This window comes from Theropithecus gelada, chromosome 16, assembly GCF_003255815.1.
Source record: "Theropithecus gelada isolate Dixy chromosome 16, Tgel_1.0, whole genome shotgun sequence".
Lineage (NCBI taxonomy): Eukaryota > Metazoa > Chordata > Mammalia > Primates > Cercopithecidae > Theropithecus > Theropithecus gelada.
Window position 1 is genome coordinate 10,563,464 of NC_037684.1, and position 15,165 is coordinate 10,578,628.

Sequence of the window (15,165 nt, forward strand, 5' to 3'; positions counted from 1 at the left end):
CACAGGAACAGAAAACCAAATACCACATGTTCTTACTTTTAAGCAGGAACTAAATGATGAGAACACACGGACACGTAGAGGGGAATAACACACACTGGGGCCTATCAGAGGGTGGAGGGTGGGAGGAGGGAGAGGATCAGGGAAAACAACTAATGGGTACTAGGCTTAATACCTGGATGATGCAATAATCTGTATAACAAACCCTATGACACAAGTTTACCTACGTAATATACCTGCATATGTACCCCTGAATTTAAAATAAAAGTTAAAAAAAATTCTGCTTTCTATTAAATACCTTTTTTGGACATTGTTATGTATCTATTACTATACATAGTGAATATCTGATCTTTAGTAATACATGGGCTAGAAATTGCATCAATTAGAGTACTCATAAGAATGAATATTGGGCTGCGCGTGGCGGTTCACACCTGTAATCCCAGCACTTTGGGAGGCTGAGACGGGCAGATCACCTGAGGTCAGGATTTTAAGACCAGCCTGGCCAACATGGTAAAACACCGTATCTACAAAAATACAAAAATTAGCCGGGCATGATGGCAGGTACCTGTAATCCCAGCTACTCGTCAGGCTGAGGTGGGAGAATCAATCCTCAAAGCCAGGAGGTGAGGTTGCAGTAAGCCGAGATCATGCCACTGTACTCCAGCCTGGGGCAACACAGCGAGACTCCGTCTCAAAAAGAGAGAATGTTGGTCGGGCGCAGTGGCTCACACCTATAATCCATCCACCGAGGTGGGTGGATCACTTGAGGTCAGGAGTTCAAGATCAGCCCGGCCAATATGGTGAAAGCCTGTCTTTACTAAAGATACAAATAGGCCGGGCGCGGTGGCTCAAGCCTGTAATCCCAGCACTTTGGGAGGCCGAGACGGGCGGATCATGAGGTCAGGAGATCGAGACCATCCTGGCTAAGCCGGTGAAACCCCGTCTCTACTAAAAAATACAAAAAACTAGCCGGGCGAAGTGGCGGGTGCCTGTAGTCCCAGCTACTTGGGAGGCTGAGGCAGGAGAATGGCGTGAACCCGAGAGGAGGAGCTTGCAGTGAGCTGAGATCCGGCCACTGCACTCCAGCCTGGGTGACAGAGCAAGACTCCGTCTCAAAAAATAAAATAAAATAAAATAAAATAAAATAAAATAAAATAAAATAAAGATACAAATATTGGCTAGACACGGTGGCAAGTGCCTGTAGTCCCGGCTACTCGGAAGGCTGAGGCAGGAGAATCACTTGAACCCGGGAAGCAGAGGTTGCAGTGAGCTGAGATGGCGCCACTACATTCCAGCCTGGGTGTTGCAGAGGACCAGTTTATCTGCTGAGGATTCCTTAGAAACGAATGCCCTTGGCCAGGTACAGTGGCTCACACCCGTAATCCCAGCACTTTGGGAGGCCAAGGCAGGTGGATCATGAGGTCAGAAGTTCAAGACCAGCCTGGCCAAGATGGTGAAACCTCATCTCTACTAAAAATACAAAAATTAGCCGGGCGTGGTAGCGGGCGCCTATAATCCCAGCTACTCAGGAGGCTCAGGAGGCTGAGGCAGAGAATTGCTTGAACCCTTACATTTCGCACCAAGGAACTGGAAAACCTTCCCGTCAGTCCTGGCATAGCGCCTCTTGTGTCTGGGGTAGATCTTGTACCTGCTGAAACTGCATAGCTCAACTTTCAGGGCAGAAGCTCCAGGGGCTCAATGCTAGGTAATATAATTTCTAATAACATACCAGCCTTTGTAACAAATAATTTGGCTACGTATTAGAATCAGTTCTTTCAGCTGGGCGCGGTGGCTCACGCCTGTAATCCCAGCACTTTGGGAGGCCGAGGCAGGTGGATCACCTGAGGTCAGGAGTTCAAGACCAGCCTGGCCAACATGGTGAAACCCTGTCTCTACTAAAAAATACAAAAAATTAGCTGGGTGTGGTAGTGGGTGCCTGTAATCCCAGCTACTCAAGAGGCTGAGGCAGGAGAATCGCTTGAACCCAGGAGACGGAGGCTGCAGTGAGCCAAGATCACACCACTGCACTCCAGCCTGGGCAACAAGAGTAAAACTCTGTCTCAAAAAAAAAGAATCAGTTCTTTCAAGGTAGTAAGCTTCAATCCAAAATAGAGCCTAGAGCCTCTGGAATGCTGATTAACTCTGAAGAGTAATACAATTTCATTCCTCATCCAAAGAATGTGAGATCCAAGTTCCAGTTTAGCCCATGGGGGCAATGAGTCAACACATTATTTACATGTTCTACTACAGTTAAGTTTTAAACTGTATGTTCAAATAAAATCTTATTTGGAACAGATAAGTCAGATCTGCTCTAGCTGAACCCCTTCTGCCTGTTTTAGCTCCAGCTGCCTTTCTCAGAAGTAGTCCCTGAAGGTGCCTCCATGGAACAACTGGAAGCCACACTTCTGCTGGAAGTAGATGTTAGGGTAGAAAAAAAGTGGGACCAATCAAATAAAAGAACAGAACACAATGGCTCATTAGAATCAACAATTTCTTTTATTACATGAAAGCAAACAAAAATTGAGCAATGTACAATCCTGAGATGCACTGTTAATGACCCTGATAAGGTAACAGAAATAAATTCTGATACCACATACTGACTCATTACCGTGCATCTCACTGCTACCTGCCCTTAAGATACTCTCTTTTTTTGTTTCTCTCTCTCTCTCTCTACATGTTCTCATCTGAAGGATATTCTTAGACTGGAAAGTTCAATACCAAAATCTTACATGCTGGGTTATGAGCAGATGTCCTATATATATGTATGTAACTTCAATCACTGGGAGATGTCCAGGAGTTCTTTATCCAGGCCATTCTCCCTTGGGTCTGACATAAAAATAACCTAAGTCCTATCTGGATAATCTGAAGAGGTGAGGAAATGCAGTATTTTTAAAAGTTTAAGGATAAAAAAGAAAAATTAACTACCATGGATTCGTTTTGTTCATTTCTAACAAGTTCAAATATTTAAACAACACTGGTTTATTTTTCCTTATCCTGCCCACAAACTAAAAATAATTCAATACTGTCAGGTCCAAGATTTAAGGCAATAGTTTTCAAATTCTTTTTTTTAGGTAGCAGAACTCTTTCTACAAATGAAATATTTCTTGATTTATATGGTTGTTACATATAAAAGTCCAGCTATCATAGAATGCCTATACCTGTCATTGTTTTATAACACAGTTGCTGTGGAATGATGGGCTTTAGAATGCTATGCTGGTGGAGATGTACTTTACAAGCCTATGGGTAGAAGTGGTGGGTAGAAACAAGGATAGGAAGTGCCTCTGACATACAGTATAACCAAATACAAGTTTTATAGTGGACTTTATCTCTTAAGAGAAAGGAAGGATTAGGAAGTCAACAGTTCAAGGCAGAAAGGGAAACAAATACAATAATGATAGCTAAAACACACTGAGTACTTACTATATTTCAGGACCTTTTTTTTTTGAGATGGAGTCTTGCTCTGTCTCCCAGGCTGGAGTGCAGTGGCATGATCTCAGCTCACTGCAACCTCCACCTCCCAAATTCAAGGCATTCTCCTGCCTCAATCTCCCAAGTAACTGGGATTACAAGTGCATGCCACCATACCCAGATAATTTTTGTATTTTTAGTAAAGACAGGGTTTCGCCATGTTGGCCAGGCTGGTCTGCAACTCCTGACCTCAAGTGATCCAACGCCTTGGCCTCCCAAAGTGCTGGGAATACAGGTGTGAGCCACCATACCTGGCCATATTTCAGGATCTTTATAAGCCTTATCTCATTTATCTACCCAGTAAGATGAATTTAATAGGAAAGAAAACGTCTTAGAGAGCCCATAAAATTACCGCTAACTGGCCAGGCGCGGTGGTTCAAGCCTGTAATCCCAGCACTTTGGGAGGCCGAGATGGGCAGATCACGAGGTCAGGAGATCGAGACCATCCTGGCTAACACAGTGAAACCCCGTCTCTACTAAAAAATACCAAAAACTAGCCGGGCGTGGTGGCGGGCGCCTGTAGTCTCAGCTACTCGGGAGGCTGAGGCAGGAGAATGGCGTAAACCCGGGAGGCGGAACTTGCAGTGAGCTGAGATCCGGCCACTGCACTCCAGCCTGGGCGACAGAGCGAGACTCCGTCTCAAAAAAAAAACAAAAACAAAATTACCGCTAATTTTAACAAAACATTTTTGTGATTTATTTTTTATTTCTGAGACAGTTTCGCTCTTGTCGCCCAGGCTGAAGTGCAACAGTGCAGTCTTAGGTCACTGCAACCTCTGTCTCCCAGGTTCAAGCAATTCTCCTGTCCCCACCTCCCAAGTAGCTGGGATTACAGGTGCCCGCCACCACACTTGGCTAATTTTTCTATTTTTAGTAGAGATGGGGTTTCACCGTGTTGGCCAGGCTGATTTCAAACTCCTGACCTCAGGTGATTTACCTGTTTCGGCCTCCCTAAGTGCTGGGATTATAGGCGTGAGCCACCGCACCAGCCTCATTTCTGTGATTTTTGTAAGACACAACATGCCATGTTGTTTCCTGAGATTTGTGTGGGAGTGATTTAATTTTTAAAAAAGGCTGGGCATGGTGGCTCACACCCGTAATCCCAGCACTTTGAGAAACTGAGGTGGGCAGATGGCTTCAGCTTAGGAGTTCGAGACCAGCCTGGGAAACATAGTGAAACCCTGTCTCTACAAAAATGTACCAAAAAATTAGTCAGACATGGTGGTATGTGCCTGTAGTCCCAGCTACTCGGGAGGTTGAGGTAGGAGGATCACTCCAGCCTGGGAAGCAGAGGCCGCAGTGAGCTAAGATTGCACCACTGCACTCCAACCTGAGCTACAGAGGGTGTCTCAAAACAAACAAACAAACCAAAACAAAAAAACCCTGTAATCCCAGCACTTTGGGAAGCTGAGGTGGGAGGATTGCTTGAGGCCAGGAATTTTAAGACCAGCTTGGGCAACACATTGAGATTCTGTCTCTACAAAAATTTTTTTTATAAATTAGCCAGGTGTGGTAGCGTGTGCCTGTTGTCCTAGCTACCTGCAAGGCTAAGGACGGAAGATCATTTGAGCCCAGGAATTCAAGGCTACAGTGAGCTAAAGATTGTACCACTGCATTCCAGCCTGGGCAACAGAATGAGACTCTGTTTCTTTAAAAAAAAAAAAAAGCCTCTAAATAAATACTGCTGATAATTGGTACTACAGTTTGATCATTTCAGTAGTTTAAACTTGTACAACTGGCTCTGGAGAACAAAAGGAAGAAAAGAAACACATAGGAGCAAATGGGAGGAGAACTGGAATTCTCCCAGAGAAAAATTCATTTTGATGCTATCTCTGAGCATACTCAGATAGCAGCAACTGCATACAAGATCTTAACTGTATGAATAACCTAGGGAGGACCACAGCACAGCAGGCAGAACAGAAATGAGAAGGCAGAATCTACAAGAATGAGAATCACTTGTTCACAGTCTACTTAAAGCGGCTGGAAGCTGCAGTATAAGCTGGCAAACAGAGAACCAGAGATCATTACAAACAAACAAACACACCAAAATCACCTGTAATTTGTCCATTGCTACAAAGCCCCTGAAAGCTCAGCTTTGGGGGAAGCATAGTCTCCCTGTGATTACACTGGAGACTGATAAAATTTCCAAACGGCTAGCCTTAAAATATTTCAAGAAGTGGGCAGAAGTCAGAGGCAGCTCCTTCCCACTGCAATGTATTTCTAACATTGTTCAAAATAGCTAACAACATGTTTCTGTTTTCTTGACAGAAGGCACTTACTGCTTGCTTGGCAAGAAAACTAACTCAGAGGCCTTAACTGCAGGGGGGCCAATCAAAATCCCTACTGCAACCAAGTAAGTAGAAACCTGTGACACAGGTATTCCCCAGAAGCAACACTTTTTAAGTCATTTCCCCCAAGCTTTTGGCCAAGATGCACACAAATAATTTTGTGAAGGGAAGATCATGTGATCTAATGGCTAAAGTCAGCAACTAGGAAGCATTAGGCCAAGCTTATCCAACCTGCGGCTCGTGAGTCACATGCAGCCCAGGACGGCTTTGAATGCAGCCCAATACAAATTCGTAAACTTTCTTAAGACATTATGAGTTTGTTTGTTTTTTTCTTCTTAGCTCATCAGCTATCGTTAATGTATTTTATGTGTGGCCCAGGACAATTCTTCTTCTTTCAATGTGGGCCAGGGAAGCCAAAAGATTAGATACCCCTGGATTAGGCAAATTATTTAACTTGTCTGCTTCCCTGAATGTAAAACAGGAAAATATATATTCCTCAGGAATGTTTTGAAGCTATAGAAGGTAACAAATGTGAAATCTCACAAAAATGAAACAGCAACAAACATTCAAAGTTGAGCCTGGGCAATATAGGGAGACCCTGTCTCTACAAAAAAATTTTAAAAATTAGCCAGATATGATGGTACACACCTGTAGTCCCAGCTACTCAGGTGGCTGAGGTGAGAGGACAGTTTGAGCCCAGGAGGTTGAGGCTGCAGTGAGTCATGATTGTGCCACTGCACTCTAGCCTGGGCAACAGGGCATGACCCTGTCTCAAAAAAAAAAAAAAAAAAATCAAGATTGTAAAGACAGTTAAGTATTGTACAGTATAAAGAACACAGACGGCTGGGCGCAGTGGCTCACGCCTGTAATCCCAGCACTTTGGGAGGCTAAGGCGGGTGGATCACAAGGTCAGGAGATTGAGACCATCCTGGCTAACACGGTGAAACCCCGTCTCTACTAAAAATACAAAAAATTAGCCGGGTGCGGAGGCGGGCGCCTGTGGTCCCAGCTACTCAGGAGGCTGAGGCAGGAGAACGGCGTCGGCCCGGGAGGCGGAGCTTGCAGTGAGCCGAGATTGCGCCACTACACTCCAGCCTGGGCGACAGAGCGAGATTCTGTCTCCAAAAAAAAAAAAAAAAAGAACACAGACTTGGGGATGACTCTACCTCTTGCTGGCTATATGATCTCAGGCAAGTTATCTAACCTTTCTATGCTTCAATGTCCTCATCCATAAAATGAGGATAATAATAATAATAATAATAATAAGCAACTCATAAGGTTTTGAGGATTAAATGACTTAATATATATGAAGGGTTTAGAATGGTAACTAATAGTAAATGCTATATGTATTAGCAATTATTATTGATAGTATTCATGTCTAAAATATCCTATGTATAAAACAGGGAAATCAGGCCTGGCATGGTGGCTCACACCTGTAATCCCAGCACTTTGCGAGGTTGAGGTGGGTGGATCACGAGGTCAGGAGATCGAGACCATCCTGGCTAACACGGTGAAACCACATCTCTACTAAAATTACAAAAAATTAGCCAGGCGTGGTGGTGGGCGCCTGTAGTCCCAGCTACTCGGGAGGCTGAGGCAGGAGAATGGCGTGAACCCAGAAGGCGGAGCTTGGAGGAGCTTGCAGTGAGCCGAGATCGCGCCACTGAACTCCAGCCTGGGCGACAGAGCAGGACTCCGTCTCAAAAAAAAAAAAAAGTGAAATCACTATAAAGTGAAAGGAACTGCCAGTAGGTGAATACACAGAGATAAGGCTGGACCTCTGCTCTACTAATTGTTAAAGGATCTAAAGGCTAATAATATGCGCCAAAGAAATACAATTTGAAAACTACAGTGAGAGGTGAACGGGTCCACAGATGCACGCCTAGGATTGACAACTTGCTGAAATTACCTTTCCAAACAGAGGGAGAAGAAATTGTGAACTGTACTAAGGTGCAACCCTGAGAAGTATTGGAAACTCAGACCCAACACATAGGAGGAGCTCATCATACCTCTTGCTTGCCTGGGTTATGGGGCAACAATGACTTAGAAGACACTACAACCAGGACTTTAGGATGCTGAGACACTCAGGGAAAGAGTACTCCAAAAATTTAGGAAGAATTTTTACAAATGAAAGGAGATGAAGAAAGAGATGGCAGCAAGAAAGAACTACACTAAGCATGTACACTGAGATCTCATAACATACATGAGACAAGAGAGTTCTAAGATATGAGTCTTCTCTATCTCTCTTTCTGAACCAAACATTTCACTTATTTCAATAAAATAGGAGTAAGTACCAATTAGGGATCATGGAACTTCCTTATTTTTCCTTGGATACTGCTTCACTCGCAGTATCCATTTGAAATACATTCTGAAAGCCTTCTGGTATGGTTGCAAGGCAATTATCCCTCCATTGTGTGCAATGAACCATACAAACCAAATTTATTAAACAAATTCCATGATTCAAGGCAAAACCTTTGTGTGGGTGAGGAAAAGGTCTTGGTGGCATCAGCCAATGTTCTGGATAGGTTCTAAATACAAAACCCAGACAGTCTGCAACCTTCTAGTAGTTCTAAATGAGGAACCATAAAAATAATGTTGTTAATGCTCAGTAATATTAAGAGTATAATGGTATAATGGAATGGTAATAACACGAATCTGAATTATGTACCATGTTTCATTAGAGACATTTACACTCTGACTAATCAGTGTCACCTCTTCTTTAATGGCAGAGGACACAAAGAAACAGGGGGCAAGATTCCAAGGACTTACTCACGATTATACCATGACTCAGAAGCAAGCCAGAGGCTGAATCAGTGTCCTGATTTCCACAAAATCTGTGCCCCTCTCTCTGTTCCAGGTGTGCTTATAAAGTCTTTTCATTCCTTCCTGACTTTCCATGGGCTCCTAGTGCACTTCACTGAGTGTTCTGGGAGTGACAGCTCAGGGACAATATGCCCCTGGACATGGGCATGCTGCCACAGGAGCTACTATAAGAACTCAGAGCTGTAAACAAAATACCTCTCTGTGGCATGAGCAAGTCATTCCTTTGATTTGCAGTGCTGACAAGCTTCTTTAAAATGTTACCATCTTTTTTATTTTTTAGAGGTGGGGGTCTTACTTTGTTGTCTAGGCTGATCTTGAAATCCTGGGCTCAAGAAATCCTCCCACTTTGGCCTCCCAAAGTGTTAGGATTACAGGTGTGAGCCACCATACCCAAATCTAAAGTGTTATCATCTTTTTAAAAACATTCATTTAGGGCCGGACGCGGTGGCTCACCCCTGTAATCCCAGCCCTTTGGGAGGCAGAGATGGGCAGATCAGTTGAGGCCAAGAGTTTGAGACCAGCCTTGCAAACATGGCAAAACCCCATCTCTACTAAAAATATAAAAATTAGCCAGGCATGGTAGCACTAATTCCAGCTTCGCCAGAGGCTGAGGCACGAGAATCATTTGAGCCTGGGAGGCAGAAGTTGCAGTGAGCCGAGATCACACTACTGCGCTCCAGCCTGGGTGACAGAGTAAGACTCTGTCACAAAAAAAAAATAAATAAAAGCACTCATATAAACGTCTTATAGTTTACTATGGGGCAGAGGGAAAGAATTATTATTTATGTTGTATTAAAGCTACTATGTATAAAGATTAGTAAGTTTCAGTTATAGCTCAAATGAAAATCAATAATTTACAGGGCTATAGAAACTTCAGCGAGAATACACTAAAGTACATTATGGGTTTGAAAAGCTAACTGAACTATAAATTGCTGACAATCGCTTGTTGCTTTTTATCTCCACTTAATTACAAAAAGGACCTCAAGTGAACCAGAGGGAACTGCAAGCCCTGCTCCCACGAAGAATGAAGAATGAAATTAAATACCGACCATTACTACAGTTTTCTTAGTAATGTTGGGAAGTACGAATGAAGACCTTAGATTAGGCTCTAGAGAAGTGATTCAGCAAGTCGAGCCATTATTAACATTATAGATGTTGACTTTAAAATTCTGTAAGAAATAAATATATAAGTAAAAATAAAAAGCAGGAAGGAGGAGGAAAAACAATAATAATATTTATAAAATTTGTTTTAAGGGTTTTTTTTTTAGACACAAGGTCTCACTGTGTTGCCCAGGCTGGTATTGAACTCCCGGCCTCAAGTGATCATCCAGCCTCAGCCTCCCAAAGTGCTAGGATTATAGGTGTGAGCCACCATGCCCAGCCAAAAATTTGGTATTTTTGAGCAGAATCCAAAAGAATTATATTTATGAAGCTGCCCCTTTTGCACAGAGTAGTCTGGCATTCTGTAAGAAAGGTATAAGCCAGAAAACAATACCATTTTAATTAAAGCTGGTGTGTATGAGGAGAAATACTGAATGGCAGTCTGCATACTACCTTCAAAGAGAACACCACAAGAGGTGAGAAAAGAGAACATGAGTCACTGGGATTGACGAGACTCATATGGAAGACTGAACAAATACAATGGATTTAGTTAATGCTAAAGTAGTTTGCTTTCAAGCTTTCCTCTTTTAGTTCAATCTGCGTCAGTTTGACTTTCCTTAAAGTTGTGTGGGAGAAAAGGAGGAATAAAATTTTGCCAAAAAAAAAACTAAAAAAAAAAAACCCCACTGCTCAAGAAATGTGTAGAGAAAAATTTCTTAAGGTAAAATTTTTATGAGGACTATTTCTTTATCTTAGATCTGGTATAACAAATATCCAGGCAGCTCTTCTATGGAGAGAAAATAATCAAGTTCCCCTTTTAGGGACCGTGTACCAGTTCACGCAACGTGAAAACTTGATTTATAATTTAACAAGTATTTTACTTGTCTTTCCTGCCTGGGATGTAAATTTAACAGAAATAATGAAGATGTTGTTCGGGAAATACAGATTCCAATAGATAATTACTGATCTCTGAACTAAAATTAAAGAAAAAAAAAGGATTGGGTATTATTATGTAGTATTAGTATATATTAGTATGTAGTTCACTGAAAATGGAAAGAAGGAAAAAAGGGACTCAAAAGTCTAACTATCTACTCTTAACAGCCCTTTGGCATTCACCACCTAAGTTTTAGGAAAAGAGTTAACATAAACCCTTAGAGGGCTAATCAAACATTAAAATTCAGCAGTGTTGGGGCAGGCATCGTGGCTCATGCCTATAATCCCAGCACTTTGGGAAGCTGAGGCGGGCAGATCACTTGAGGTCAGGAGTTGCAGACCAGCCTGGCCAACATGGCGAAACAAACCCCATCTCTAATTAAAAAAAACCCAAATATTAGCTGGGCATGGTGGCAGACACCTGTAATCCCGGCTATTTGGGAGGCTGAAGCAGGAGAATCACTTGAACCTGGGAGGCGGAGGTTGCAGTGAGCCGAGATTGCGCCACCGCACTCCAGCCTGGGCAACAGAGTAAGACTCTGTCTCAAAAACAAACACAAAAAAATAATTCAGCAGTGTTGAAAATTCAACAGTCCTGAGAAACAAGAAATTCCCCATTTGGGCCTAAAAACTCTTGAGGAATTTCCATTGTTTTTCCTTGCTAGGGGAAATTTCGGGTAACAAAATATAGTGAACATTTAGTGTTAGCAGTTGTTACTGAAGTCCCAAGAATTCAAATTGATTCCCTTCCTTCTAAGAATGCAAGTGAGGGCCATTTAAACAATTACCTTAGTGTAGACTTATCTCAGATAAAAGTAAAAATCACACAGTCCAACAGATATTTCCAACTACTATCATATAATCAATATTTTTACCCTCATTACAAATCTTATTCACTGTGGTCAAAATCCAACAACAGAGTAAGTTCAGCAACTTAACCAGTAGATTTTTGAATTCCACAAGGGTAGGGGACATGTTCTATTCATCTTTCAATTCCCAGCACCCAAGACAGTGTTATTACACAGTTGGCGCTTGATAAACATTTGACAAAATAAACTGTTACCATGTAAAATGTCCGAGTCATCTTCAACAAAATCAATGTCTCTCAAGTCCCATTCTGCGTAATTGTCAAATTCCTGTTTGGGGAACAAAAAAATCCCCACCCCAAACCCATTGGCTTTGATTAATGTCTTTACAGCAGCCATGCTTTAGAGGTAAACAGAAAAAACACAAGCAAACAGTTGTTAAAAAAGTCTAAATAGGGCAAGAGGCCACAATACTGGCACAGGTAATAGGAAGTCATGGGAAAAATCTAAGAGGCTTACAAGCAGTAGTGACAACAAAAAATTGGAATAGTTATGAGTTTAGGAATGAAGCTAAACATACTGCTCTAAAAACTAAAATTAGTCTGAGCTGGGCACAGTGGCATGCACCTGTAATCCCAGCTACTCAGGAGATTTAGGTGGAAACATCACTTGAGACCAGGAGTTTCAAGACTGCCTGGGAAACAGAGCAAGATCCTGTCTCTTCAATAAATAAATAAATAAAGTCAATTCTTTTTTTTTTTTTTTTTTTTTTTGGAAACAGGGTCTCACTCTGTCACTCAGGCTGGAGTCAGTGGTGTGATCTTGGCTCACTGCAGCCTCGAACTCACAGGCTCAAGATATCCTCTTGCCTCAGCCTCTCAAGCAGCTGGGTCTACAAGGACATGCCACCACACAAAAGGTAATTTTTGGTTTTGGGTTTTTTTTTTTTTTTTGGTAGAAAAACAGGGTTTTGCCATGTTGCCCAGGCTAGTCTCAAACTCCTGAGCTCAAGCAATCTGCCTGACTCAGCCTCCCAAAGTGCTGGGATTTACAGGTGTAAGCTACCGCAGTTGGCCAAACTATATTTCAAGTTGTGAATTAGATGATAAATCAAGAGACTTGTGGTTACATTCACATGTCTTTTAATTCCATAGCTGAGCAAAGAACATACAGTTTCTATACACATTCATCATTCTTTATATAATTGTGGATATTGTACAGGAATCAGTAAACTATTATTCAGCCTACTGTCTGTTTTTATACATAAAGTTTTACTGGAACACAGGCGTATTCATTTCTTCTTATATTATCCAATGCTGCTTTAGCACAATAATGACAAAGTATAATTACAACAGAAACTTTATAGCATACAAAACCTAAAATATTTACTATCTGGCCTTTAATAGAATAAGTTTGCCAATCCCCGATATAGTACAATCTTGAAAGCCCCTAGATGTACAATAAGAACCAGACTACAGGCCAGGTACGGTGGCTCACGCCTGTAATCCCAGCACTTTGGGAGGCTGAGGCTGGCAGATTGCCTGAGATCAGGAGTTTTGAGACCAGCCTGGCCAACATGGTGAAACCCTATCTCTACTAAAAATACAAAAATTAGCCAGGCGTGGTGGCAGGCACCTGTAGTCTCAGCTACTTGGGAGGCCGAGACAGGAGAATCGCTTGAACCCAGGAGGTAGAGGTTGCAATGGGCCGAGACCATGCCACTGCACTCCAGCCTGGGCAACAAAGGCAAAAACTGTCTCAAAAAAAAAAAAAAAAAAAAAAGAACCAGACTACAGGAATTTCATACCTAAGGAAGTAGAAGCCAGCAGATGCAACTTAAGAAATGGGTTTTCTGGGGCTTTTCTTGGAGACAAGGTCTCACTCTGTTGCCTAGGGTGCAGTTTAGTGGAATGATCACCACTCACTGCAGCCTTAACCTCCCAGGCTTAAGTGATCCTCCTGTATCAGCCTCCCAAGTAGTTAGGACTACAGGCATGTACCACCACACCCAGCTAATTTTTTATTTTTTGTAGAGACAAGGTCTCACTACGTTGCCCAAGCTAGTCTCGAACACCTGGACTCAAGCGATCCTCCATTCTCAGTTCCCAAAGTGCTGGGATTACAGGTGTAAGCCACTGTGCCCGGCCAGAAATAGGCTGTTTGTTTAAAGAATTTTTCCTGTTCCATATGTGAAAATGTTTACAAGTGAGAAAAGGCACTCAAATGTAAGAAAATGTGGCTGCCTAAAGGTCCTACAAATTATAGTGCTTTGAAAAATCTCCTTTTAGTGGTATGGAATCTATGGGTGAGATAGAAGGCTCATGAGAAATACAAACAAATTTTTCCTACTTTGTACTAAAAACACAGTTATCCTACCTCAATGAAATCTGCTCGAGCTGGCATGTACCCGGCCATGTCCCGAGAAAGCAAGGAGTCAAAGGTAGGTCGGGGAGGGTCATCTGTAGCTGGAAGAATTTAGAAGTTTTCTGAGTTAACTAATACAATATTGGCATGAAAAAATAACATAATAATAGTCCAAGAATAAAAAAATTTTAAATGGTTTTTATAGAAGGAAATGTGAAAAAGATAAAGTATTATGAAAACACATTTTTTTTAAAAGAAAAACCAAGACTCAGGCAATCCTTTAAGTAAATATGGGGAAATTTCTTCTGATTTCTGCTTTTCTAAAATGAAAGGAAACCATGGCTTTTTTCTTTTAATATTACAGAACCTAAATATTTACCATTGGCTTTGGCTCCCTCAACCCTTAGGACGAACCTCAATTTACAAAACTCATCCAACTGAGAGGCAAAAAAAAAAAAAAAAAAAAACACCAAAGGCAGGAAAAAAACAAACACCGGAATTGGAAGTTAGCTGGAATTAAGTCCTAGCTCTAACACACAGTAGTCCCATGACCCTGCACAAACTAACCTTTCTGCATCGGTCTCCTCCAATGTAGACCAAAAGCACTTGCTCTGTCTATCTCACTGGATTGCCGTTTGGAAACAAATGGTGTAATGAATTTGAGAACCAAGTGCTAACATCAAAGTGCTATCCAAATAGGAGGTATCAACCAGGCACGGTGGCTCACACCTGTAATCCCAGCACTTTGGGAGGCCGAGGCGGGCAGATCATCTAAGGTCAGGAGTTTGAGACCAGCCTGGCCAATATAGCGAAACCTCATCTCTACTAAAAATACAAAAAATTAGCCAGGTGTGGTGGCATGCACCTGTGGTACCAGCTGCTTGGGAGGCTGAGACACGAGAATCGCTTGAACCCTGGAGGTGGAGGTTGCAGTGAGCGGAGGTTGTGCCACTGCACTCCAGCCTGGGAAACAGAGCAACACTCTGTCTCAAAAAAAAAAAAGGAGATATTACCAGCCTCTAAGTTAGTCAGCTATAAAACTGTTTCTAGAGAGTACGAGAAAAGAGAAAAGGGAAGGGAAAACATTCATATCTTATTACTTGTGCCCTGGGAGTCATTCAGGAAAGATGGTCATTTGTAATTCATCATGTTTTTGGTTATATTTTATTAAGAGACCCACTGGTCCCACAGGCACGAGATTAAAAAGTTCGCCGTCACTGACACAACCAAGTGAACAAAAATAACAAACCACTTCTTGGACTTGACACTGGGACAATTCATAATAATGAGTCAAATACTGTATTCTCTAAGCAACTTGTATGTATAATCATAAGCTCTCCAAAGGGATTGAAAAAAAACTTATAACAGCATAGAAAAGATTTTCC

General features: G+C 42.1%; 1 protein-coding gene across 1 annotated transcript in view; it reads right to left on the minus strand.

Moving 5' to 3' along the window:
* The window catches only part of TADA2A (transcriptional adaptor 2A), a 72,322-nt gene that overhangs the window by 24,511 nt on the left and 32,646 nt on the right, over window positions 1-15,165 (minus strand). The window contains exons 7-8 of the mRNA XM_025363539.1: window positions 13,793-13,881; window positions 11,674-11,746 (exon numbers count right to left, since the gene is read on the minus strand). Of these exons, the coding sequence (XP_025219324.1) occupies window positions 11,674-11,746; window positions 13,793-13,881 (162 nt within the window). The remainder of the gene's footprint in view (window positions 1-11,673; window positions 11,747-13,792; window positions 13,882-15,165) is intronic.